At 44.7% G+C, this 23,819-nt stretch overlaps 1 protein-coding gene across 2 annotated transcripts in view; it reads left to right on the top strand.

The window, feature by feature from the left end:
* Positions 1-23,819, top strand: part of KCNT1 (potassium sodium-activated channel subfamily T member 1) — an 83,687-nt gene that overhangs the window by 42,039 nt on the left and 17,829 nt on the right. For both annotated transcript variants that reach the window (XM_063144792.1, XM_063144793.1), the window contains exons 12-23: positions 3,307-3,471; positions 5,110-5,246; positions 7,063-7,126; positions 8,225-8,333; positions 11,836-11,944; positions 13,797-13,946; positions 14,899-15,137; positions 16,491-16,707; positions 20,022-20,127; positions 21,038-21,210; positions 21,966-22,037; positions 22,964-23,098. In XM_063144792.1, the coding sequence (XP_063000862.1) occupies positions 3,307-3,471; positions 5,110-5,246; positions 7,063-7,126; positions 8,225-8,333; positions 11,836-11,944; positions 13,797-13,946; positions 14,899-15,137; positions 16,491-16,707; positions 20,022-20,127; positions 21,038-21,210; positions 21,966-22,037; positions 22,964-23,098 (1,676 nt within the window). The remainder of the gene's footprint in view (positions 1-3,306; positions 3,472-5,109; positions 5,247-7,062; positions 7,127-8,224; positions 8,334-11,835; positions 11,945-13,796; positions 13,947-14,898; positions 15,138-16,490; positions 16,708-20,021; positions 20,128-21,037; positions 21,211-21,965; positions 22,038-22,963; positions 23,099-23,819) is intronic.

The raw sequence follows: 23,819 nt of genomic DNA, 5'->3' as shown, positions 1-23,819 counted from the left end.
CCTGGCCCTCCTCTGTGTGACAACCTTTTAAGTATTTGAAGAGTGCTGTCATGTCTCCCCTCAATCTTCTCTTCTCCAGGCTAAAGATGGCCAGTTCTTTCAGCCTCTCCTCATAGGGCTTTGTTTCCAGACCCCTGATCATCCTGGTTGCCCTCCTCTGAACATGCTCCAGCTTGTCTGCGTCCTTCTTGAACACTTGCGTTCCTTGCCATGGGGATAACGGGGAGGAGCGCAAATGTGAGAGGTCGAGGGTTCACAGCACCGATGCCCCACCATCAAGACATGGCCCAGGTTATAAGTGCAGGCCGCGCAATCCTGTGCATGTCCAGAAGTAAGGCGCATGTACTTTTCAGGACGGCTTTGCTCTTTTGCAAAGCAGCTGTGCTGTGGGGCAAGATGTTTTGCTTTGATTTAGCAAGCTCAGCTTTTGCACAGGCTTGGTCACCAGTAACATAATCTCTGGAAATCTATGGGAAACGGAGCCCAGCTAGGAGACCAGTGGTGAAAAGGGTGACGTTGGCCAGATGTATCCTGAGCAAAGCAGGGCAAGTTGCCGGATCTGTCGGCATATAGTTCCCTGTTGCGGTTTTTGAGCTGGACAGGTCCAATAGGAGATGTTCTCCTCGGCTGGCCAAGTTGACGTGGCTTGACCTTTCAGAGCAGACAAGTGTTCTCACCAGCCAATACCCAGTGACCCCCAGTGTTTTCACTTGGCTGAGAAACTGTCACAAAAACATTGAGCTGTGGCTGGTGGATGGCCAGGGAGAAAACTGAACGACCGTTGGGTTTTGTTGTTCAGAGCTCTGGCTGTCAGTGTGAGCTCTCCAGTGGTTGAAGTTCTTTGGTTTAAATGATTTTATTATTTCAAACCTCCTAGATATACATGCCACAAAGTCATTACATAAAACGCAAACAGAAATACAAACACACAGAAACACAATAAAAAACATCAAAGGTTAAGGTGTACTTTCGGCTTTCTTCGTATGAGAAATGCGAGCTATCTTCTCTCATTGCTTAATTACATTTAACACAGAATCAAATTCATTTCTTCTTTCTGGCCATAGCTAGACCTAAGGTTTATTCCTGGATCGTCCAGGGGTCAAACCTGTTCATCTAGGTGACACACAGGGGATCCAGTCCTCAGGCAGGGGTGAACCCTGGATGATCCCAGGATAAACTTTAGGTCTAGCTGTGGCCTCTGTCTCAACTATACCTCATACATTGAATCCACAACCAAATACATCGTTTCTCTCTGTTTCTTACCAAAATTTTAAAAAGTACATTTAACACAATAAGCAGATTCATTTCTTTCTTCTGTCTTAACTATATCTCATACATCGAATCCACAGACAAATGCATCGTTTCTCTCTGTTTCTTGCAAAAATTCTATCAAGAGGTTTCCATTCAGATATAAACGTGGATATAGACCTTTCTCTCATTATTGATGTAAGTTTTGCCATCTCTGCCAATTCCAGTGGTTTAAATTCTAAAGAAAAAAGACCATGCGGTGGGGAGAGAGAGAGTAATAAACCCTACATGTCCCTGCCAACGACCCAGGAAACTGATTCTTCATGTTAAGTGGAAAACTGTGCATTACTCAGTGGTGAGGGAGGGGGGAAAAACCTTCTGCATAGGCTCAGGAAACAGATTCCAGGTATGCACAAATCCAGTCCTGAGGCTTCTGCTCCCAATCATTCAGAGTAAGTTCTAGCGAGAGACCTGGATAAAAACTTTTCTCTTTTCCCAGGCATTTAGCAATAGATGATGAGCTTTACTGATCCTTAGATTTGTTTTTAAAGGCGTTCATAGTTGTTTTAAATGTATGTTTCTGTGTACGTCGTATGTTTTTGTAGTTTTAAATTCTGCATATTGTTTTGAAGTGTTTTAATCTTATGTAAATCCCACCCAGAGAACTTTGGCTATGGGGCGGTATACAAATATAATAATAATAATAATAATAATAATAATAATAATAATAATAATAATAGGTTTTTAATAGTGTGTAATTATATTCAAAATGCACCTTCAGATGCACTTGACAAAATGCAATGTATGCATCACTATTGTTATTATCTTATTGAAATAACAATAATAATAATATTTAATAATAATAAATTTTGCATAATGTTTGGAAGTGTTTTAATCTTATGCAAACCGCCCAGAGAGCTTTGGCTATGGGGTGGTATACAGATGTAATAATAATAATAATAATAATAATAATAATAATAATAATAATTCAGGGGATTTTAATAGTGTGTAATTATATTCAAAATGCACCTTCAGATGCACTTGACAAAATGCAATGTATGCATCACTATTGTTATTATCTTATTGAAATAATAATAAGAATAAGAATTTTATTATTATTTAATAATAATAAATTTCGCATAATGTTTGGAAGTGTTTTAATCTTATGCAAACCGCCCAGAGAGCTTTGGCTATGGGGTGGTATACAAATGTAATAATAATAATAATAATAATAATAATAATAATAATAATAATAATAATAATTCAGGGGATTTTAATAGTGTGTAATTATATTCAAAATGCACCTTCAGATGCACTTGACAAAATGCAATGTATGCATCACTATTGTTATTATCTTATTGAAATAATAATAATAATAATAATAATAATAATAATAATAATTTGCCAGCCAGAAGTAGCAGATTTCGGTGGGAAATTATTATTTGTATTGTGGGGGTGGGGTGCATTTCAACTTATTAGCCCGTTTACAGGCAAGGCCCTGCTCAGACCACACCATTATGTCCTTTTTCGCCTCTGCCACGGCATGGTTCCACCCAGGTCCCTCTTAATTTAACCCAGGCCAGGAGAAGGGTGAAACAGTGGCTGTGGAAATGGCTCTAGCTTATCAGCAGAACTTCCTTTCCTGTCGAGGGGCATGCTGGGACTGCACATCCCAGCATCCTCAGCGGCAAAGTGGCATTTTCCGCCAACAGAGGGCCTAATATCTCTGAGCCTCAACCCCCGTCTGGTGAAGGTGACTCAAGTGAGCTTGGGGATGGGTGTGTGAGGTTTGAACCAGAGGGCATGTCTATACCAGCCCTATATCCTGGGATCGTCCTGGGATCATTCCTGTGCATCCCAATGCCACACAGAGGATCCCAGGAGCAGGCAGGGACGATCCCTCCATTTTCCTGGGATAACCCTTAGGTGTAGGAAGGCCCCAAGTCTACCCAGCTCAAATCTCATTCTCTGATAAACCAATGCCTTGACTGAAAACCCTATCCGCTTCCTGAATGGCTGACGCCCTGGTGAGTGAACCATTTGCCCTCCTGCCCGCAGTTTGAAGAACTCGTCTACCTGTGGATGGAGCGGCAGAAATCCGGAGGGAACTACAGTCGCCACCGGGCACAGACAGAGAAGCACGTGGTCCTCTGTGTCAGCTCCCTCAAGATTGACCTGCTCATGGACTTCCTCAATGAATTCTACGCTCACCCTAGACTGCAGGTGAACCCTTAGCTGTGGCTGACTCTGTTGAGTGCAATGCAACGTGTTAGCTTCTAAAAAGAGAGGCAGCCAGGCTTGGAAGCCTGAAAATTCATGACCGGATTTCCTTGGTTAGGAACCTTGCCAGTTAAAAGAAGTTTAAAAGCAGAGTTTTTGAACTTCTTTTAACCGGCAAGTTCCTAACCAAGGAAGCTGATTGACGGGAGTTTCAGGACAAATAAAAGGAAGTCCTTCTTCACACAGTGCATAGTTAAATTATGGAACTTGCTACTACAAGATATAGTGATGGCCACCCATTTGGATGGCTTTAAAAGGGGGTTGGATAAATTCTTGAGTCAAAAGCTATCGATGGCTACTAGCCCTGATGATTGTGTGCTATCTCCAGTATTCGAGGCAGTAAGCCTGTGTGAACCAGTTGCTGGGGAACATGGGCGGGAGGGTGCTGTTTTACCCTGTCCTGCTTTGCTGGCCCCTGGATGACGGCTGGTTGGCTGCTGTGTGAACAGAGTTCTGGACTAGATGGACCCTTGGTCTGATCCAGCATGGCGCTTCTTACGTTCTTAAGTAGGCAATATTAAATGCATTTAATGTACTTGCTTAAACCAGAGATGGACAAATGTGTCAATTTCACTTTTTCCCGCATTTGATTTTTGTTGAATTCCGGCCCCCCCTCCACACACAAGTTCTTTCCATCCCAAAAAGCCCTAAATGAAATTGTTTACCCGTCTGCATCAGTCAGATTCAATAGGCATCGCTGTTCCCAGCTTGGACGGGATTATGTTGCACCTGCCTGCCATTAAGATGAACCTGTTAGGAAAGGCAACCCAAATTCAGCACCATAACCATGGTTGAGTGCACAGGCATGTAGAGCCAGGTTTTTAAGAATTGAACCCTGGGCCTGAGTGGACAAATATGACAGTTTTTCTTTCTCCTGCATCCATTTTTTTAAAAATAATTTTTTTTTGTCCTATTCATGAAGAAATGTGTAGGTTTTGGTAAATTCTGATAAAAAAACAACCCACCCACCCCAATTCTCAGCCATCCCTACAGCCAAGCACCCCTCAGTGGGGTGGTGGGGGACAGGACCAGGAAATTGGTGAAGGTAGTTATTCCATTCGATCCCCATATTGTGGTCCCTATGAAAACTCTTCTCCCTACAAGCTCTTCTTCCTTCTTGGAGTAGCAGGCTCAGGGCACAATTTTTGCCAGAAAGGTTTAACTCCCTACCCTCCATCCCGTAGACCTGAACCAGATTGGGCCCTGCTGTGGCTTTTAAAAAAAGACGACACGTGAAATGCAATGATGCTGTGAATGTATCATATTCTTTGACCTTCAGAATTGCAGTTGTGAAAAGATGCAAGCGGTCTTTTTAAATTTAATATCATCCTACGTAGACCTACAATTCCTCGGTGTCTTTGTAGGGTGGGAAGTTTCAAATATATTTTACACATACAAGTTGTGTAAATGTGCCCTTAAATAGCATAAAGGTTTGTGGTCCGTTTTTTTTTTTTTTTTTACAAAAAGCAACCCTAAAATGTTACATTGTCACCTGCTTTGGTTGCTGAAAGCATCCCTAGCGAGACCCAGGTTAAACAGTGATCCTTAATTAATGGTGACACACCCGGCTTTCTCTTTCAGGATTATTATGTGGTTATCCTTTGTCCGACAGAGATGGATATTCAGGTGCGACGGGTCCTTCAGATCCCACTATGGTCTCAGCGTGTGATCTATCTCCAGGGATCTGCCCTGAAAGATCAGGATCTCATGAGAGCAAAGTGAGTTGGAAAGGCGAGAAGAGCTTAGCTTCCCTAACAACAGTACATGGGGAAGAGAAGTATCTGTCTCAGATCACATCCTTTGCAAGGCTTTCACAGACAATGAAAACTAACTTTGGAGAAGGGAGCTATAAGAACATCCCTAGAGAACAATGTCTATGTAGTGTGGTGTAGTGGCTAAGGTGTTGGACTGGGAGTCGGGAGATCCGGGTTCTAGTCCCCACTCGGCCATGGAAACCCACTGGGTGACTTTGGGCCAGTCACAGAGTCTCAGCCCAACCTACCTCACAGGGTTGTTGTTGTGAGGATAACATGGAGGGGAGGAGGATTATGTACACCACCTTGGGTTCCTTGGAGGAAAAAAGGTGGGATATAAATTAAATAAATACATATTTGTGGTAGTCCCGTGGTTAAGGATACTATATACTACATGTTACATTGTAAGTTATATAAAATCCCAAGAGACAAATACTTCATGAGATGTCTAGCACCGGTAACTGACTTTAATGATATGGATAAAATTATGTATTTGCTGTCAAGTCCATCCAAGTTCATTATGTTAAACACAGCTGATTTGCAGACCAATTTAGAATAGCCCTAGAGGACAATTGTTCTGAGAAATGTGGTCCCTGCAATTATATATTCCTGTGTATTTGTATACGGAAATTTAACTTTGTGATAGATTTTTTTAACTGTTAATATACTGTATTGTACTGAATGTTACTTGTTGGTGTTTGCTCTGGCTATAAGCTGCACTTGGTTGCCTGATAATAATAATAATAATAATAATAATAATAATAATAATAATAATAATTTTATTTCTTATCCGCCTCTCCATCCTGATCGAGGCAGGGAACAACAAGTATAAAATACATAAAATATTGATCAAAATCACAGTATACATTGTTAAAACTTCCTTAAAAAACATACTAAAAGCATCCTATTTATTTATTTATTTATTTTATTACATTTCTATACCGCCCAATAGCCGGAGCTCTCTGGGCGGTTCACAAAAATTAAAACCATTCAAAGTATAAAACAACAGTATAAAACCACAATACAAAATACAATATAAAAGCTCAACCAGATAAAAACAGCAGCAATGCAAAATTACGAATTTAAAACACCAAGTTAAAATTTATTTATAGACTGTTAAAATGCTGGGAGAATAAAAAGGTCTTCACCTGGCGTCTAAAAGCATATAATGTAGGTGCCAAGCGAACCTCCTTAGGGAGCTCATTCCACAGCCGGGGTGCCACAGCAGAGAAGGCCCTGCTCCTGGTAGCCACCTGCCTCACTTCCTTTGGCAGGGGCTTGTGGAGAAGGACTCCTGAGGTAGATATGGGAGGAGGCGTTCCTTCAGATAACCTGGCCCCAAGCTGTTTAGGGCTTTAAATGTTAATACCAAAAATTCCACTGGATAGGCCTTCCAGAAGAGCTCATTCTTTATAGATTTCTTAATGCTAAAAGACTGTTGAGTTAACGAATCTCCTCCAGCAGGCCATTCCACAGTCTGGGAGCAGCAGAGGTAAAACGTCCTTTGGGTAATACCTGTCAGCCTAGTTTTGTCTGGCTGAAGGAAGTTCTTCCCAGAGGACCTGAGTGTGTGGGGCGGATTGTATGGGAGAAGGCGATCCCACAGGTAACCTGGACCCAAACCATGTAGGGCTTTAAAGGTGATAACCAACACTTTATACTTTGCCTGGAAACTAATGGGCAGCCAGTCAAGAGATTTTAAAACTGATGATCTGACTTTTGGTCTCTTGCAGTGTATGATTAACAGAACTTTTTGGGTTTTTTTTTTTAATGTTTTCAGGATGGACAACGGAGAAGCCTGCTTCATTCTGAGCAGCCGGAATGAGGTGGACCGCACGGCTGCTGTAAGTGGGCCCTTTTGAGGCTGGTAAAGCTTTTGCTGATTAACAACCAAGAGGTTTACACCATTGAGAAACTGGCTTTGAATATCTGGATCTACAAAGAAGTCAAGCTGAAACACAGGGGAGGGCCAGGATCTCTTCTCGATCCTCCCAGAGTGCAGGACATGGAATAACGGGCTCAAGTTAAAGGAAGCCAGATTCCGGCTGGACATCAGGAAAAACTTCCTGACTGTTAGAGCAGTACGACAATGGAACCAGTTACCTAGGGAGGTTGTGGGCTCTCCCACACTAGAGGCCTTCAAGAGGCAGCTGGACAACCATCTGTCAGGGATGCTTTAGGGTGGATTCCAGCATTGAGCAGGGGGTTGGACTCGATGGCCTTGTAGGCCCCTTCCAACTCTGCTATTCTATGATTCTATGATTTATTCTCACAGTTTTGCTCTTGACAATTTTGAGACGGTAAACAGCACCGCCCCCTCCTGCTCCAGGCTATTCTCAGGATAGTGAAATATTTATGTATCTTTATTTTAAAAGATTTTTTTTGGCTGCCTTTAAGGGTAGAACCCTCTCAACGTGGCATACAAGATGAAAATACCCCCCCCCCCAAAATGTGCGAAGACACTTAAAAAGCAAAAAGAGATGACATCAATAAAATGGCCAGCCCTGAGAGTATGGAAAAGTCACTGTGAACATGTGGGTCTTCAGAGCCCTCCTGAAAATCTGTGCAGAAGGGGCCCTGTCAACCCACCTGATGGAAGCTGACGGAGGCCATCTCCCTTGAACTCACCATCCAAATTGCCCTTAGCAAGGAGCAGTTAAGAAGGGCCTCTGCTGATGACATAGATAGAAATGTAATAAATAAATAAGACCATAAGATAAAATAAGACCCTGCGGGATCACACCAAGGGTCCGTAGGATGCAATTCCACCTTCCCAGACCCGTCACCCTCTAGAAGTGTTGGACTACCACTCCCATCATTGCTGGCCAGGGATGATGGGAGTTATAGTCCAACACATCTGGAAGGGTTGGAAAAGGCCGAGATGGGATTTGTAGAATGCACCAAAGAGGTTTCTGATTGGTGTCTTCCTCTCCTTTCTGTAGGATCACCAGACGATTCTCAGGGCTTGGGCGGTGAAAGACTTTGCTCCAAACTGTCCCCTCTACGTCCAGATCTTGAAGCCGGAGAATAAGTTCCATGTAAAATTTGCTGGTAGGGTGTTTCCCCACCTCTTTGCTTGTCTGTCGTGCTGTTCGCTGAAATGATAGGGGAGGGGGGACGTCATCATTGGGAGCCAGTGTGGTGCAGTGGCTACAGCGTCGGACTGGGAGTCGGGAGATCCGGGTTCTCGTCCCCACTCGGCCATGGAAACCCACTGGGTGACTTTGGGCCAGTCACAGACTCTCAGCCCAACCCACCTCACAGGGTTGTTGTTGTTGTGAGGATGAAGTGGAGAGGAGGAGGATTATGTATGCTGCCTTGGGTTCCTTGCAGGAAAAGAGGCGGGATATAAATGCAATAATAACTAAAATAAATAATCATCTCGAAGTTGGAAATGCTTTAAAAACCCTCCCTCAATTCAAAGCTGGTCTGATAAAATTTGGGAGCTCCTCATGGCTGCTCAGCCTCAGCTGGAAATGACACATCACTCACACCTTTTCCCTGTCAAAGGCCGTGTTCCCTTGGAAGCGTAAACTATTGGAGGTTGCATGCTGGAGGCATAAACGGTTGGAGGTTGCATGGGAGGTGGGGCCACAGGGGTCAGTAGGTGGAGACAAGGTGGAGACAAGGTGGGGCCACGCCCCTCCCTCTCTCTTTCTGCCTGCCCCCTTTCTCTTTCTCCACCCTTAACCCCTCCTTCTTTCTTTCTTCGCATCCCCATGCAAGTGAATGGAGCAATTTCCCCATTCATTTACACGGAGCAGGAAAAAGCAATCCTGCTGAAAATTGGCTGGAGGGGACAAAGTTTGCTACAAACACACACCAAGGACCTTTGGGGCAACAGGGTCCTTGATGGTGATGAATGGATTTCACACCCACAAACCCACACCCACACACACCATCTGTTTCTCAGCAGGGAGTACTTTTTTCATTCCTGTTTATAGAGAAATTGCTCAGTTGGGAAAGGAAAAGCCCCCCTACTGAAAACCCACAGGAAGGTGCTGCACGGGAGTCCTCTGTACTAGTCTCTATGGAAAATAATGGATGGTCACAAGTCCGGTGTCAGAAATGGCCACATTCATAAAGCGTGGCAGAACACTTCAGTCTCCTGGGATACGTTGGACAGCAACGCCCGTCATTCCCCACCAGCACTGGAGTTGTAGTCCCTTAGCCGTGCTGACTGGGGATGATGGGAGCTGCAGTCCAACACATTTAGAGGGCCCCAGTCCAGGAGGAAAGTTTGGTGCAACCACTACTTCAAACTGGCTTCCCATTCTACCTGCCTGCGTTTCTCTCCTCCGCGGTGGTCCATCTTTGATTGTGGTTGCTTTGCCAGTGTTATGTCTAACCCTACTGCTCCTGTTTTGGGAGAAGGTGTTTCAGGTAATCAATCAGAATCAGATTCAGAACTAGAAGACATAGCGCCAGACACCAGCCAGCCTGTACCAGTGGGGGAGGAAGCTCTCTCGGGCGATTCCCCAGCTGGGAGTCAGCCCTCTCCAGAGCTTATCTCCTCAAGGCCAAATCCTACACACTCAGTGGGAAGTGATGTTTCTTCCGGAGGTGAGCATCCCGACAAGCTAGCTGATGCTAGGATCAGCAGGAAGCTCAAATGCACAGGGCAGAAGGATGGTGTGAGAAAGTCAGTTCGATTACGCCAGAACCTGCCTCCGCACCAGGCTCTCTGAAGTTAAAGGCATTTGGGAAGTGGCTTCCTATTCTTCTTGAGCGGACAGTTGTCTTGCTTAGTTTGCATAGTTTTGCCTAGGGGGACGTTTCCAAGTGGTTAGAGTCTCTTCAGGTAGAAGAGACGTTTGTTGCTTAATAAAAGCTTTGTAGATTACTTAGCAGGCCTCGTCATTGTCTCCCATCAAAAGCAGGAGTTTTCTGAGAAACACGACTGCCAGTCTATTTCCCATTTATTTCATCCCACTTTTCATTTGTTTCATGGGTAGATTTCCCCCTTTTGAAAAACCTTATCAGCCGAAAACATGGATGACGGGGGACGAAAACTTGAAGTGTTTTGTCTCCTGTGCCTAATCAACGCCAGGCGACTGAGTAGGAATTGGGGCATTAAACCAATCAAAGTCTGGATTCCCCTGTTGTGAGCTTTGTTTGCTAGCTGTGTCTGATCCCTGCTGTGTGGAAATGGCAAAATGGAATAGAATGAAAAAGGGATTGCCAATCATTGCGCTTATGTAAGCCGGAGACGTAGACATGGATGGAAATAGCAGGGACCATACTGCGTGAGAGATCCCCAGCCTGGAACAGGCATTGCAGCTGAGCTGTGCTCAGGCAGGGCGAATTAACTATGAGAAGGCCCTTTTCTCACATAACCACCAAACATTACTCTGAAGGTGGTGGTGTCAACAGAAGGGCCTCTCCTGAATAACGTAACACCCACACAGGCTGGAAATGTAAAATTTCCAGAAATTTTGAGGCCGTGGGAAAAAAACCTGTTTGTTTTTTCCTGTTTCTTTCCAGGAGGAAAAAGGAAATTTTGGGGTGGGTGGGAAATGAAAAATAAGCAATACTTATTTTTTAGTGCTCTTTACAGATCTAAAGGCACTTTGTCGCTTAAAAATAGCCTCTCCTAACCTGGTGTCCTTGAGATATTTTGGATTTCAGCTCCCATTAGCCTCAGGCAGCGTGGCCAATGGTCAGGCATGCTGGGCTCTGTAGTCCAAAACATCTGGAGGGCACCAGGTTGGGGAGGGCTGCTTTAGGAACATAGAGCAACCTTTCTGTTCCTGAAGCTATTTTATGCATAACTTAGTCTGCTCGTAAAACTAGAGTTATATTTTTAAAAATTAAAAATTAAATTCAGCAAATTTGTAATTTGAATAGATTAGAACTATATGAAATGGCCGCTTACAGCATCAGAGACACAGTCAAGAATATGCATTTACTATCAGGAATGCACAGTGGTGACTCTACTCACACACTGGGACACTGAGCATAAATGTCTATCAGTAAAATATACTTTAAATCAATAATTTTAATAAGGGAGAGGGACCAGGTGAGTGCAGCCCAGTTAACTGAGTGGGAAAGTCTGGGGCTGAGTGGGCGGAACTGGGTGGTGGGACTTGAAGAGGAGATGGGCCAGGACCAGGGTCTTATTTATTTATTTATTTTATTTATTTATTTATTTATTTATTACATTTCTATACCGCCCAATAGCCGGAGCTCTCTGGGCGGTTCACAAAAATTAAAAACATTCAAAGTATAAAACAACAATATAAAACCCTACTATAAAATACAATATAAAAGCTCAGCCAGATAAAAACAGCAGCAATGCAAAATTACGAATTTGAAACACCAAGTTAAAATTTATTTATCGGCTGTTAAAATGCTGGGAGAATAAAAAGGTCTTCACCTGGCGTCTAAAAGCATATAGTGTAAGCGAACCTCCTTAGGGAGCTCATTCCACAGCCAGGGTGCCACAGCAGAGAAGGCCCACCTGAATGATTTCAAGTGCTGACCAACCCTGGTGGTGGCATCGATGTTTCGAATTGGGCTTCGGGCATAATTGCAGGACCCTTCTCACTTTCAGATCATGTGGTTTGCGAAGAGGAATGCAAGTACGCCATGCTGGCTCTGAACTGTGTCTGCCCGGCCACCTCAACGCTCATCACTCTCCTCGTTCACACTTCCAGAGGACAGTAAGTAATGCAGTAATCCAGACTTGCCCCAACCAGGTGCCCTATAGATGGTTTGGATTACAAGGTACAGGAGGCCAGATTCTGGGATGGACATCAGGAATAACTTCCTGACTGTTAGAGCAGTACAACAATGGAACCAGTTACCTAGGGAGGCTGTGGGCTCTCCCACACTAGAGGCCTTCAAGAGGCAGCTGGACAAGCATCTGTCAGGGATGCTTTAGGGTGGATTCCTGCATTGAGCAGGGGGTTGGACTAGATGGCCTTATAGGCCCCTTCCAAAGCTACTATTCTATGATTCTAAGCACACTCCACAAGAATAATAATCAGAATCAGACTCAGACAAGACTAGACCAAACTAGACCACAATCCCCTCAGCCAACCTATTTATACTCCTTCCTCCCCCTCTTTCACCGCATCACTAGCCACACCCACTCAGTCAAACATTCCGCACTCTCTAGACATACAAATTCAGACATACCTAAGGGACAGAGAGGTGGGTATCGCCACACACTTCTTATTGAAATTATATTGCCTTGAATTACAAATATGTTCAATTTGCCAGGATGTTCATCATCAAAATGCAGGTAGAAAGATGCAGTGGGTTGCTGTTGAGGGGTGTGGGGGAGCAGGGTCATAGAATAAAATGAATAAAACGGTATTCTCCAGAAGACATCATTCTGAAGATGGGAGGTGGAGGAAAACCCGGAAAAATCTTTATTCATGGCGCTGTGGGTTTTCGTGGCAGGCTGCTTGATTCATGCACCTCCAGCCCAATCTCTCCTGGTCACACATTGCAAGCGCCAATAAAATCCTTTTAAGTGACTGATTCTGTTGCTGCACATCATGATGGATGACACTGTGGGTTACTTATTACTGCCATTTTAGAGTCTCGGCTGAGCGGGCTTTGAGCAATGAAGAAAAAAATCAAAGCGTTAGAGGAGGGCAATGGTGTGTCGCTTGGCAACCTTAGCCAGTTGTTTTTCTTACCTCTTGGCATTTGGAAGCTAGTCCAGAAAGCTTCCCCTTACATGGGGGTCAAACAAGATTCGATCCAGGTGGTGCCTGCTCTGTCCCCATTGTGGACTCTTCAAACACTTAAAAGGTTGTCACACAGAGGAGGGCCAGGATCTCTTCTCGATCCTCCCAGAGTGCAGGAGAGAGTATTCCGTCCAGTTCTGGGCCCCACAATTCAAGAAGGATGCAGACAAGCTGGAGCATGTTCAGAGGAGGGCAACCAGGATGATCAGGGGTCTGGAAACAAAACCCTATGAGGAGAGACTGAAAGAACTGGGCCTGTTTAGCCTGGAGAAGAGAAGATTGAGGGGAGACATGATAGCACGCTTCAAAGACTTGAAAGTTTGTCACAGAGAGGAGGGCCAGGATCTCTTCTCGATCCTCCCAGAGTGCAGGACGCAGAATAACGGGCTCAAGTTACAGGAAGCCAGATTCTGGCTGGACATCAGGAAAAACTTCCTGGCTGTTAGAGCAGTACGACAATGGAATCAGTGACCTAGGGAGGTGGTGGGCTCTCCCACACCAGTAGGCCTTCAAGAGGCAGCTGGACAACCATCCGTCAGGGATGCTTTAAGGTGGATTCCTGCATTGAGCAGGGGGTTGGACTTGATGGCCTTATAGGCCCCTTCCAACTCTACTATTCTATGATTCTATGATTCTAAGGCACATCCAAGTCATTTTGCTGCCCAAGGTGAAAATTTAGTACAGGATGGGCAAACCTGTCTGTTTCACTTCTGTAACATTCACATTTTTAATAAAAACATCCATTTGTTATATCGCGTTTCCACATCAGTTTGTGAACAGGTATCTTTTTCCCCCTTCTTCAACATGCTTCCAGAGAGGGACAGGAATCTCCCGAGCAGTGGCAAAGGATGTACGGCCGCTGCTCAGGCAACGAGGTCTACCACATCCGTATGGGCGACAGCAAGTTCTTCATGGAGTACGAGGGGAAGAGCTTCACCTATGCATCCTTCCATGCCCACAAAAAGTGAGCGGAAAAGCCAGGTTACTCTTGGGTTGGGGAAGTCCCATGGGGAAAGTGCCCATCTGTAACAGCAGGCTAAGACCTGCCAGGCTTCAGAAGGCTTCTGCATGCTGGTATGATCATAAGAAGAGCCTTGATGGATCAGAACAAGGGTCCATCTAGTCCAGTGCTCTGGCCAAGCAGCTGTCGACCAGGGACCCACAAGCAGGACATGGTACAACAGCACCCTCCAACCCATGTCCCCCGGGATTTTCCCCTCTTGTTGCTTTGAGAACAGCTTTTCCCGAATGAGTTTTAACCAGCAGAGATCTGTCCAGGGTCCTGAAACTCCTGGCCTTTGCCGTTCTGCATGCCAAACTTGACTCTGCATGCCATAAGAACATCAGAAGTGCCCTGCTGGATCAGACCAAGGGTCCATCTAGTTCAGCACTCTGTTCACACAGTGGCCAACTAGCCATCGGCCAGGGATGAACAAGCAGGACATGGTGCAACGGCACCCTCCCGCCCATGTCCCCCAGCAATTGGTGCACACGGGCTTATTGCCTCAAATAAGCACACCAACCATCAAGGCTCGTAGCCACTGATAGCCTTTGTCTCCAGGAACTTATCTAACCCCTTTGAAAGCCATCCAGATTGGTGGCCATCACCACATCTTGTGCTAGACTTGACTTCTTTAGATTGGCTCCCCTAGGAATCCTGAGCCGGGCTAGACAGGACATATAGAGGAGAAACTTCCAAAGAGGGGCTGAGAACCTTCTTTTGACCTTTCCACAAACTGCATTTTAACTGTCTTGGGCACCACTTTGTGAAAATGCAAGATACGCCACACACACTGCGATCAATCAATGCTTCGCGCTCCATTTCCCCCACCCCATGACATAGATCAACAGGGCGGCTCGGTGTTGGGTCATGCCAGTGGCGGTTTTAGTCAAAGATCATCCGATGCTCCTTTCAGGTATGGTGTCTGTTTGATGGGGGTGAGGAGGGAGGAGAACAAGAGCATCCTGCTCAACCCTGGACCACGACACATCATGACAGCTTCGGACACTTGCTTCTACATCAACATCACGAAGGAGGAGAACTCAGCTTTCATATTCAAGCAGGAAGAGAAGCAAAAAAAGAAAGGATTTGCGGGCAGAGGCATCTATGATGGGCCCTCAAGGTTGCCAGTCCACAGCATCATTGCTAGCATGGGTGAGTTTTCTCCAGTCTACCCTGATTGGCAACACCTACCCAGGGACTCTGGTACATTGCAAGGTAGTCTTATATTTTAAAACCAGTAGTAGGTCTCCTCCATCCTGTCTTTTTTTGGTGGCTTCCAGGTCCTTTCCAGATTAGATTATTTCATTTTTAAACCAATTCCCAGAAATCGTCATTGTAGAAAATGAATGAATTGACATACTATAAATATGAAATTTGGACACAGACTTCAAGTTGGAAGGGTTCCCCTATGTTCACTGTTTAAACTTTTGTTAACCGTCCAGAGAACTTAGGCTGTGACGCGATATATAAATGAAATAAATAATAACAACAACAACAATAAATATTCTTATTTATATTCTTATTTGATCCAAAGGGAGAGGCGGGTAAGAAATAATAATAATAATATAATAATAATAATAATAATAATAATAATAATAATAATAATAATATACTTGGTATGTGGTGTTTTAGTGTTGCAAAAAAAAAAATATGTACACACCAGGATATAATGTACAGAAATATTAGAGGAAATGGGCATGAAACTGCTTATGATTTTTCATGCTGATTTTATTTTGGCCCAATTTGCAAACTGATGAGTATATAGGCTGAAGCAAAATTCTGGTAGAGAGCAGGAGAAAGTGTATAAAAGTGAAATTGACAATGCTCTGGTAACCTCCAAATTAGATTACTGCAACCAACCCCTATGTAGTAACCGTGAATATGTTAATTTTATTTATTTATTTATTTATTTATTTATTTATTTATTTATTAAATTTATATATCACCCCATAGCTGAAGCTCACTTGGTGGTTAACAAAAGTTAAAACAGTGAACATTAAAAAATGTACAAAATTTAAAACCATCAAAAATATAAAAACAACAGTATCCATTTAAACAACAATTGTTCTGGGGACCGTTAAAAAACAAACAAACTTATCATATGTTGTTAAATGCTGTTAAATGCCTGGGAGAAGAGAAAAGTGCCAGGCGAGCCTCGTCAGGGAGATTTAAGCAGCAACAGGCTATGAGATAAAACAGCAAAACCAATCTCAATAAAACAACAGACTTAAACCCTTTTTCTTTTAATCTTGTGTTGGAAGATAGGAAAGGACGGCGCCTGGCAAATCTCCATTTGGGAGGGAGTTCCACAATTATGGTGCCTCCTCCGAAAAGGCCCTGTCACCTATACTCACCTGCCTATCATCCTGGATGGGCGGGACAGAGAACATCTTAAAGACAGGGCAGTTTCCTACGAGAGCAGGCGTGTTCCCCCTCCAGGCCAGCTGTCCCTGTGGCGCAGTGAAGAAGGAGCCGGTGCCTGATCCTCCTCTCCCTCTGTTGCAGGCACGGTAGCCATGGACCTTCAGAACACCGAGTGCCACCCCATCAGCAACAGCAAGCTCACCCTGCCCGCGGAGAACGGCTCTGGCAAGAGGAGGCCCAGCATTGCCCCAGTCCTGGAGGTGGCCGACAGTTGTTCCCTCTTACCATGTGACATGCTCAGCGACCAATCAGAGGACGAGATGACTCAGTCAGACGACGAAGGCCTTACTGTTGTAGAGTCAGTTCATCTCTTTGGTTTCAGGCGGGGTTCAAACCACAAGCAGTTGAGATGGTTGGGCCAGTTCCTGGATTTTACCATGTCAGACTGCTGGAGGGTGTGTGGAATGCATGACCGGAAGCACCTCCCTCTATTTATTCTTTAAATGCCGCATATAGAACATTTACATGCCATGGAGACAACTTCTAGCCTAACCTTCTTCCCAGTCTGTTAGTTTAGTCAACGTAGGGAATTGTTGACTTGGGGAAGAATTTGATTGTGCCACACCTTCCCCCACAGTCTGTAGCGATACAATCCAGGGACATTGAAGCGCCTCTTATTTATTTATTTATTTATTACATTTTTATACTGCCCAATAGCCGAAGCTCTCTGGACGGTTCACAAAAATTAAAACCATCATAAAACAACCAACAAGTTAAAAACACAAATACAAAATACAATATAAAAAGCACAACCAGGATAAAACCACGCAGCAAAATTGATATAAGGTTAAAATACAGAGTTAAAACCGTATAATTTAAATTTAAGTTAAAATTAAGTGTTAAAATACTGAGAGAATAAAAAGGTCTTCAGCTGGCGACGAAAGGAGTACAGTGTAGGCGCCCTCTTCTGCTCCCAACCATCCGTCCGCCCCCTCACCTCTGATCAACTAGGCCTTAATGCATGGAAGCTGCGAGTGATTTGGTGCCCGGCGTGATTTCAGAGTTGGGGTTCTCGTGGACACCCTGGGCCCGTTCAGAAGACACTTTAAACCATGGCTTTAACCATGGTGGTTAAGCCAGAAAGCCAGGCCGTGTTCAGAAGACACCTGAAACCATGGCTTTAACCACAGTGAATAAGGCTTTTTGATTTATTCACCGTAGTTAAAGACATGGTTTAAGGTGTCTTCTGAATGGGGCCACTGTGGAACTAGACTCCAATCCCACATGCACAGTTTTGTGGGACCATTTGTCAAAAGTGCACGCAGGGACGGCTGGTGTCTTCAGGGCAGGAGTGCAACGAACACCTGCTCCTGGCTGCGTTATTTATTTATTTATTTATTTATTTATTTATTTATTTATTACATTTCCATACTGCCCAATAGCCGGAGCTCTCTGGGCGGTTCACAAAAATTAAAAACATTCGAAGTATAAAACAACAGTATAAAACCATAATATAAAATACAATATAAAAGCTCAACCAGATAAAAACAGCAGCAATGCAAAATTACCCTTCCCTCCACTGCCCAAATTAAAATGTAATTGTAGTGTGTTGCCTAGCAACACAAGCCTTGTGTAGCATCCATCCAGCTGCTACAGGATGTTCAGGGGGATGTTTTCCCCCTGTTCAGAGCTCAGCTTCACTATCCATTTATGCGCATACATGCGTACAAGGCATGCAAGCGCAGAACAACTTCCCCATGAAAGGCATGTGGATGGGAAGGAATCGGGGAGGCATGCCTGGGTCGACCTTACCAGCGCTCTTCAAGTCCTTAAAAGGACTTGAAGGCCAGGATCTCTTCTCCATCACCCCAGAGAGCAGGACACAGAATAACGGGCTCAAGTTACAGGAAGCCTGATTCTGGCTGGACATCAGGAAAAACATCCCGACTGTTAGAGCAGTATGGCAATGGAACCAATGACTTAGGGAGGTGGTGGGCTCTCCCACACTAGAGTCATTCAAGAGGCAGATGGACAACCATCTGTCAGGGATGCTTTGAGGTGGATTCCTGCATTGAGCAGGGGTTGGACTTGATGGCCTTAGAGGCCCCTTCCAACTCTACTATTCCATGATTCTACTGCTCCATTCCAAGTTTTATGTGTTGTCAGGGATCCTGGAACATGGGGGCAGAAAGGGGGCTAAACTGCCTTGAAAATTAACCCGGGGATGCTGGTCCTTCCCAGGAATGACCAGGCAAAAAAAAAAAAATCACTTCCTGCTGTAGGGAAGGCTAATGGATAAAGGAGAGGAGAAAGCACAGCTCTATGACCCAGTAACTGACAATGACATCTTGCTTGCTGTGCCTTGGGATGACCGAAGACCCATTTTTTAAAAAATGAAATTGCTTTTCTGTTTTGATTACAATTATGTATTTTAGCTTGCATTTTCTTTATGATCTGCCTTGAGCTCCATTTTTGTGGGAAAGGCAGGATATATATTTAATTAGGGTGACCCTATGAAAAGGAGGACAGGGCTCCTGTCTCTTTAACAGCTGCATAGAAAAGGGAATTTCAGCAGGTGTCATTTGTATATATGGAGAACCTGGTGAAATTCCCTCTTCATCACAACAGTTAAAGCTGCAGGAGCTATACTAGAGTGACCAGATTTAAAAGAGGGCAGCTTTAACTGTTGTGATGAAGAGGGAATTTCACCAGGTTCCCCATATATACAAATGACACCTGCTGAAATTCCCTTTTCAATACAACTGTTAGAGATACAGGAGCCCTGTCCTCCTTTTCATAGGGTCTCCCTATATATGGAGAACCTGGTGAAATTCCCTCTTCATCACAACAGTTAAAGCTGCAGGAGCTATACTAGAGTGACCAGATTTAAAAGAGGGCAGCTTTAACTGTTGTGATGAAGAGGGAATTTCACCAGTTTCCTCATCTATACAAATGACACCTGCAGAAATTCCCTTTTCAATACAACTGTTAAAGATACAGCAGCCCCGTCCTCTTTTCCATATGGCCACCCTATCTATATCAAAGTGCAGTGATTCACAGAAAAAAGTCCAGGTGGCCACTGGTGCTCAATGGAGCGTAGGAAAGAGCCACCAGGATTTTGCTGTGTATGAAAAGACCCAGCAGAAATCCAGTTTGCCATTCTGTGTAAGTGCTGCCATGCAAATGTATTACGATGCCCTGCACCAATGATCAATTTACATAAATTAGCCTCCCATTAACAGTTTTCTGCTCCATTTCAGCTACATTGCTGGGTGGCATTCTTCTGCCATTCCAAAGATTTAAAGAGAACGGAACTCCGTTCTGTTTTTAAGATGATGCCGCACTGCCATCTTATGGACATGTCAGCGATAGCCGAACTGTTTGAGCGCTCCGTAAACGATTCTTAAAATGAATTGAGGGCAGAGTGAAAATGGCTCTCCTGACTTTTGTGGCCCTATTTGCAGGTTGTGAAAGCAGGGTTTGACTATTTTGAGGGCTGCAAGAGGCAAACTGACCAGAGTTCATGAAGCCCTGTTGGGGTGGCAGCTGCCATTTTAGATTTCCCAGAATGCCCTGTTCCAAGGGACAGTGGTGATGGGAATAGGGGGCCACCATCCAAAAAAATAAATAAATGGTGGCGCAAATCCTGATCTCTCTCTTTTTATTCTATAGGTACGTGAAAGGTTACCCTCCTAACTCTCCCTACATTGGAAGTTCTCCAACGTTATGCCACCTTTTGCCCGTTAAAGCACCATTCTGCTGCTTGCGCTTGGATAAGGTAAAGCCTCCATGGCATTTCTGAACAGGTTCTTCAGCTCTCTCGTGCAAGCACTGAGTCATTACTGACTCTTGGAGGGACGTCAGCTTTCGCTGACGTTTTCTTGGCAGGCCTTATAGCGGGGTGGTTTGCCGTTGCCTTCCCCGGCCGTTATTACCTGCTAAGAGCCTCGTGTGGTGCAGAGTGGTAAAGCAGCAGTTTCTGCAGCTGAAACTGTCCCCATGGCCTGAGTTCGATCCCAGAGGAAGCTGGTTCTCAGGCAGCTGGCTCAGGTTGACTCAGCCTTCCATCCTCCCGAGGTCGGTAAGATGAGTACCCAGTTAGCTGGGGGAAAGCTAACTTCCTCTTCTCTCCGAGACAATCCTCCACCAGCCAGCAGCCTCCCAAAAGTGAAACTCGAAGTGGCTGCAAAAAAGAGGCTTGAAAGGGGGGGAGGAAACGGCTCCAACTTTGGGCATGAAAATTACATAAACATGCCCCCCCCCCCGGAATGCAATTGGCTAATTAAGAACTACAGGAAACCCATTTAATGCGATGAAATCGGCCACATCGTACTAAATAGAACGACTTTATTTCAGAGAAGTTCAAAATAAAAACCGGAGAACAGACAACAATAAAACGTCACAAACTATACGTCATGTGGCAAAATACTACCAAACGCACACTTAAAAACGGTAAGACACGTTCTAACTTGACTAGGGTAGATCTCCTCCCAGTCAGGGGTCTTAAGGTTTTTCAGATTTCCCTGTCACTCAACCGCTTGATGGCTCTACTTGTCCATTCTCCTTCCAGTTGGAAACTTTTAAAATATTTCCCCCCTCTCCTGAGCCTTGCAGACAGGGTGGAATATATGGCTGCATACATCCAAAGGTGATTGATAAAGATCCGATGCGTTCCCATGTCTCTCCAGGGCTGCAAGCACAACAGCTATGAAGACGCCAAGGCCTACGGCTTTAAGAACAAGTTGATCATTGTGTCGGCGGAGACAGCTGGGAACGGCTTGTATAACTTCATCGTCCCTCTCCGTGCGTACTATCGGTCACGCAAAGAGTTAAACCCCATCGTGCTGTTATTGGATAATAAGCAAGTACTTTTTTCCCATTCAGTTCGACACACACACACACACACACCATTGTATCAGATCCTCATGTAAAGACAACAACAAAACCTGTGGCACCCCGGCTGTGGAACGAGCTCCCCAGAGAGGTCCACCTGGCGCCTACACTGTACTCCTTCCGTCGCCAGCTGAAAACCTATTTATTCTCTCAGTATTTTAACACTTAATTTTAACTTAAATTTAATTTTTACTGTTTTAACTCTGTATTTTAATCTTATATCAATTTTGCTGCGTGGTTTTTATCCTGGTTGTGCTTTTTATACTGTGTTTTGTATTTGTGCTTTTAACCTGTTGGTTGTTTTATTATGGTTTTAATTTTTGTGAACCGCCCAGAGAGCTTCGGCTATTGGGCGGTATAAAAATGTAATAAATAAATAAATAAATAAATAAATTTTTATCCCCTTTTTGACTTTAGGGCCCCATGACCTCCCCGAACCAACCCCAGCTCTGCCTGGCTCCTAACAACCCTCTCCCCCCACACCCCGTAGAGTTCCACACTCCCACCCACACTTCATATAGCATCATAGCTACATAAGACATACCAGAACAGATACAGAATGAAGAATAATACAATTGAAGAGCCAGTACAGCCAGCAGTGCCCCATATCCTTCACACACACCATGCATCATTTTGTACATCACGCATCATTTTGTACAGCGGAGTGCCAGATACTGGTGAGCCTTCTGTGAAACTCCCGGCTTTTTTACCTCTCCTTTGCAGGCCTGACCACCACTTTCTGGAAGCCATTTGCTGCTTCCCAATGGTCTATTATATGGAAGGCACAATCGATAAGTAAGTATTATTATTATTATTTTGCATTCAGAGCACTCAAGTCTATTACCATTGTCATGAGGGATAGAAACTTGGATTTGTGGTTTCTTTTAAGCTGATGTTGTGTCGTCAGTTTGATAAATAGGCACAGAAGCTCTGCCTTTGGGAGCAGATCTACACTGCATACTGAAGGCGCTTGCGTGCGCCTTCAGTGCGCCCCCAAAGCGATTGTGTAGATCCTGGAAGGAAGAGGCGGAGGAGGAGGCGGCTGGGGAATCCGGCCGCGTCCTTGCCGCCGCCGCCCACCTCCCTGCTGGCCTCCTGCTGCCAGCGAAAAGCCACCCGGGTCAGAGAGCTTCTTCCGCTCTCTGCCCCACCTTCTTCCGCTGAGTGGCTCCTGCTGCCGGCGAGAGAAGAGAGGGGGAGGGGGGAGGGCAACACCTTAGCTAGAATGGAAGTGTGAGCAGAGGTAGAATGAGAGATCAAGCATAGAGATCAACAACAACAACAAAAAACCTCTATTCATGGCTGGTGGGTAATAGCTGACCCCCAGAATAGTTGTTTTAAATGGATATTGTCTGTTTTCATGCTTTTCATGGTTTTAAATTTTGTATATTTGTTTTTAATGTTCACTGTTTTTAATCTTTGTAAACCGCCCAGACAACTTCGGCTATGGGGCGGTATATAAATGATGATGATGATGATGATGATAATAATAATAATAATAATAATAATAATAATAATAATAATAGCTGAATATTCCCCAGGGTGGCGGGGGGAGGTGGATCTGAGGTTCTCCAACAGTTCAAGAAGAGCTTGAAGCAGAACGTTCTCAGTAAACGTCCCAGAAAAGTGTTTTCCAAGCCCTGGACTCCTCAAAGCTGTTGCTGTTCCTTCTGAAACACCCCCCCCCTAAATCACCACCTCCCTCTGGGGGCTTCTTCCAGCCTGGACAGTTTGCTGCAGTGCGGGATCATTTATGCCGACAATTTGGTGGTGGTGGACAAGGAGAGCACCATGAGCGCAGAGGAGGATTACATGGCTGACGCCAAGACCATCGTCAATGTCCAAACCATGTTCAGGTGAGTCAAGCCATGCTTGGTTGGCTTTTGGTGGTGCCTGCTTCAGGTATCTGTCTCCTCCCTGGCATACCAAAATGGGGGAGCTGGTTGTCGTTTTTAAAGGGTTAGGAAAGGAGGCTCTCGCTCAACAAATCAGCCTCCAAGGCATGTGAGAAAAAGAGACAACGTGCAAAATGTTTCCCCTTAGTAATTGGGGATGACTAAATAGTACCTTCCTTTCAGAAGCAGTGTAGCTCTGAGTTGCTAGGGGGCAAAAAGTAGAAGGAGGGTGTCTTACCTTTATGCCCTGCTCTTCCCAGCACTGATGTAGTCGGAGCCAGGAGCCACAGGGTTGAAGTATCGGGACTTCTTAGCTTCCAAATCGCGTGAGGTCCTGGTTCCTCTCTATTCGGCCCTGGTTAGGCCTCATCTAGAGTATTGCGTCCAGTTCTGGGCTCCACAATTCAAGAAGGATGCAGACAAGTTGGAGCGTGTTCAGAGGAGGGCAACCAGGATGATCAGGGGTCTGGAAACAAAGCCCTATGAGGAGGGACTGAAAGACCTGGGCATGTTTAGCCTGGAGAAGAGAAGATTGAGGAGAGGCATGATAGCACTCTTCAAATACTTAAAAGGTTGTCATACAGAGGAGGGCCAGGATCTCTTCTCGATCATCCCAGAGTGCAGGGCATGGAATAACAGGCTCAAGTTACAGGAAGCCAGATTCCGGCTGGACATCAGGAAA

Source organism: Elgaria multicarinata, chromosome 19 (genome assembly GCF_023053635.1).
Source record: "Elgaria multicarinata webbii isolate HBS135686 ecotype San Diego chromosome 19, rElgMul1.1.pri, whole genome shotgun sequence".
NCBI lineage: Eukaryota > Metazoa > Chordata > Lepidosauria > Squamata > Anguidae > Elgaria > Elgaria multicarinata.
This window is presented reverse-complemented; position numbering and strand designations above follow the sequence as displayed.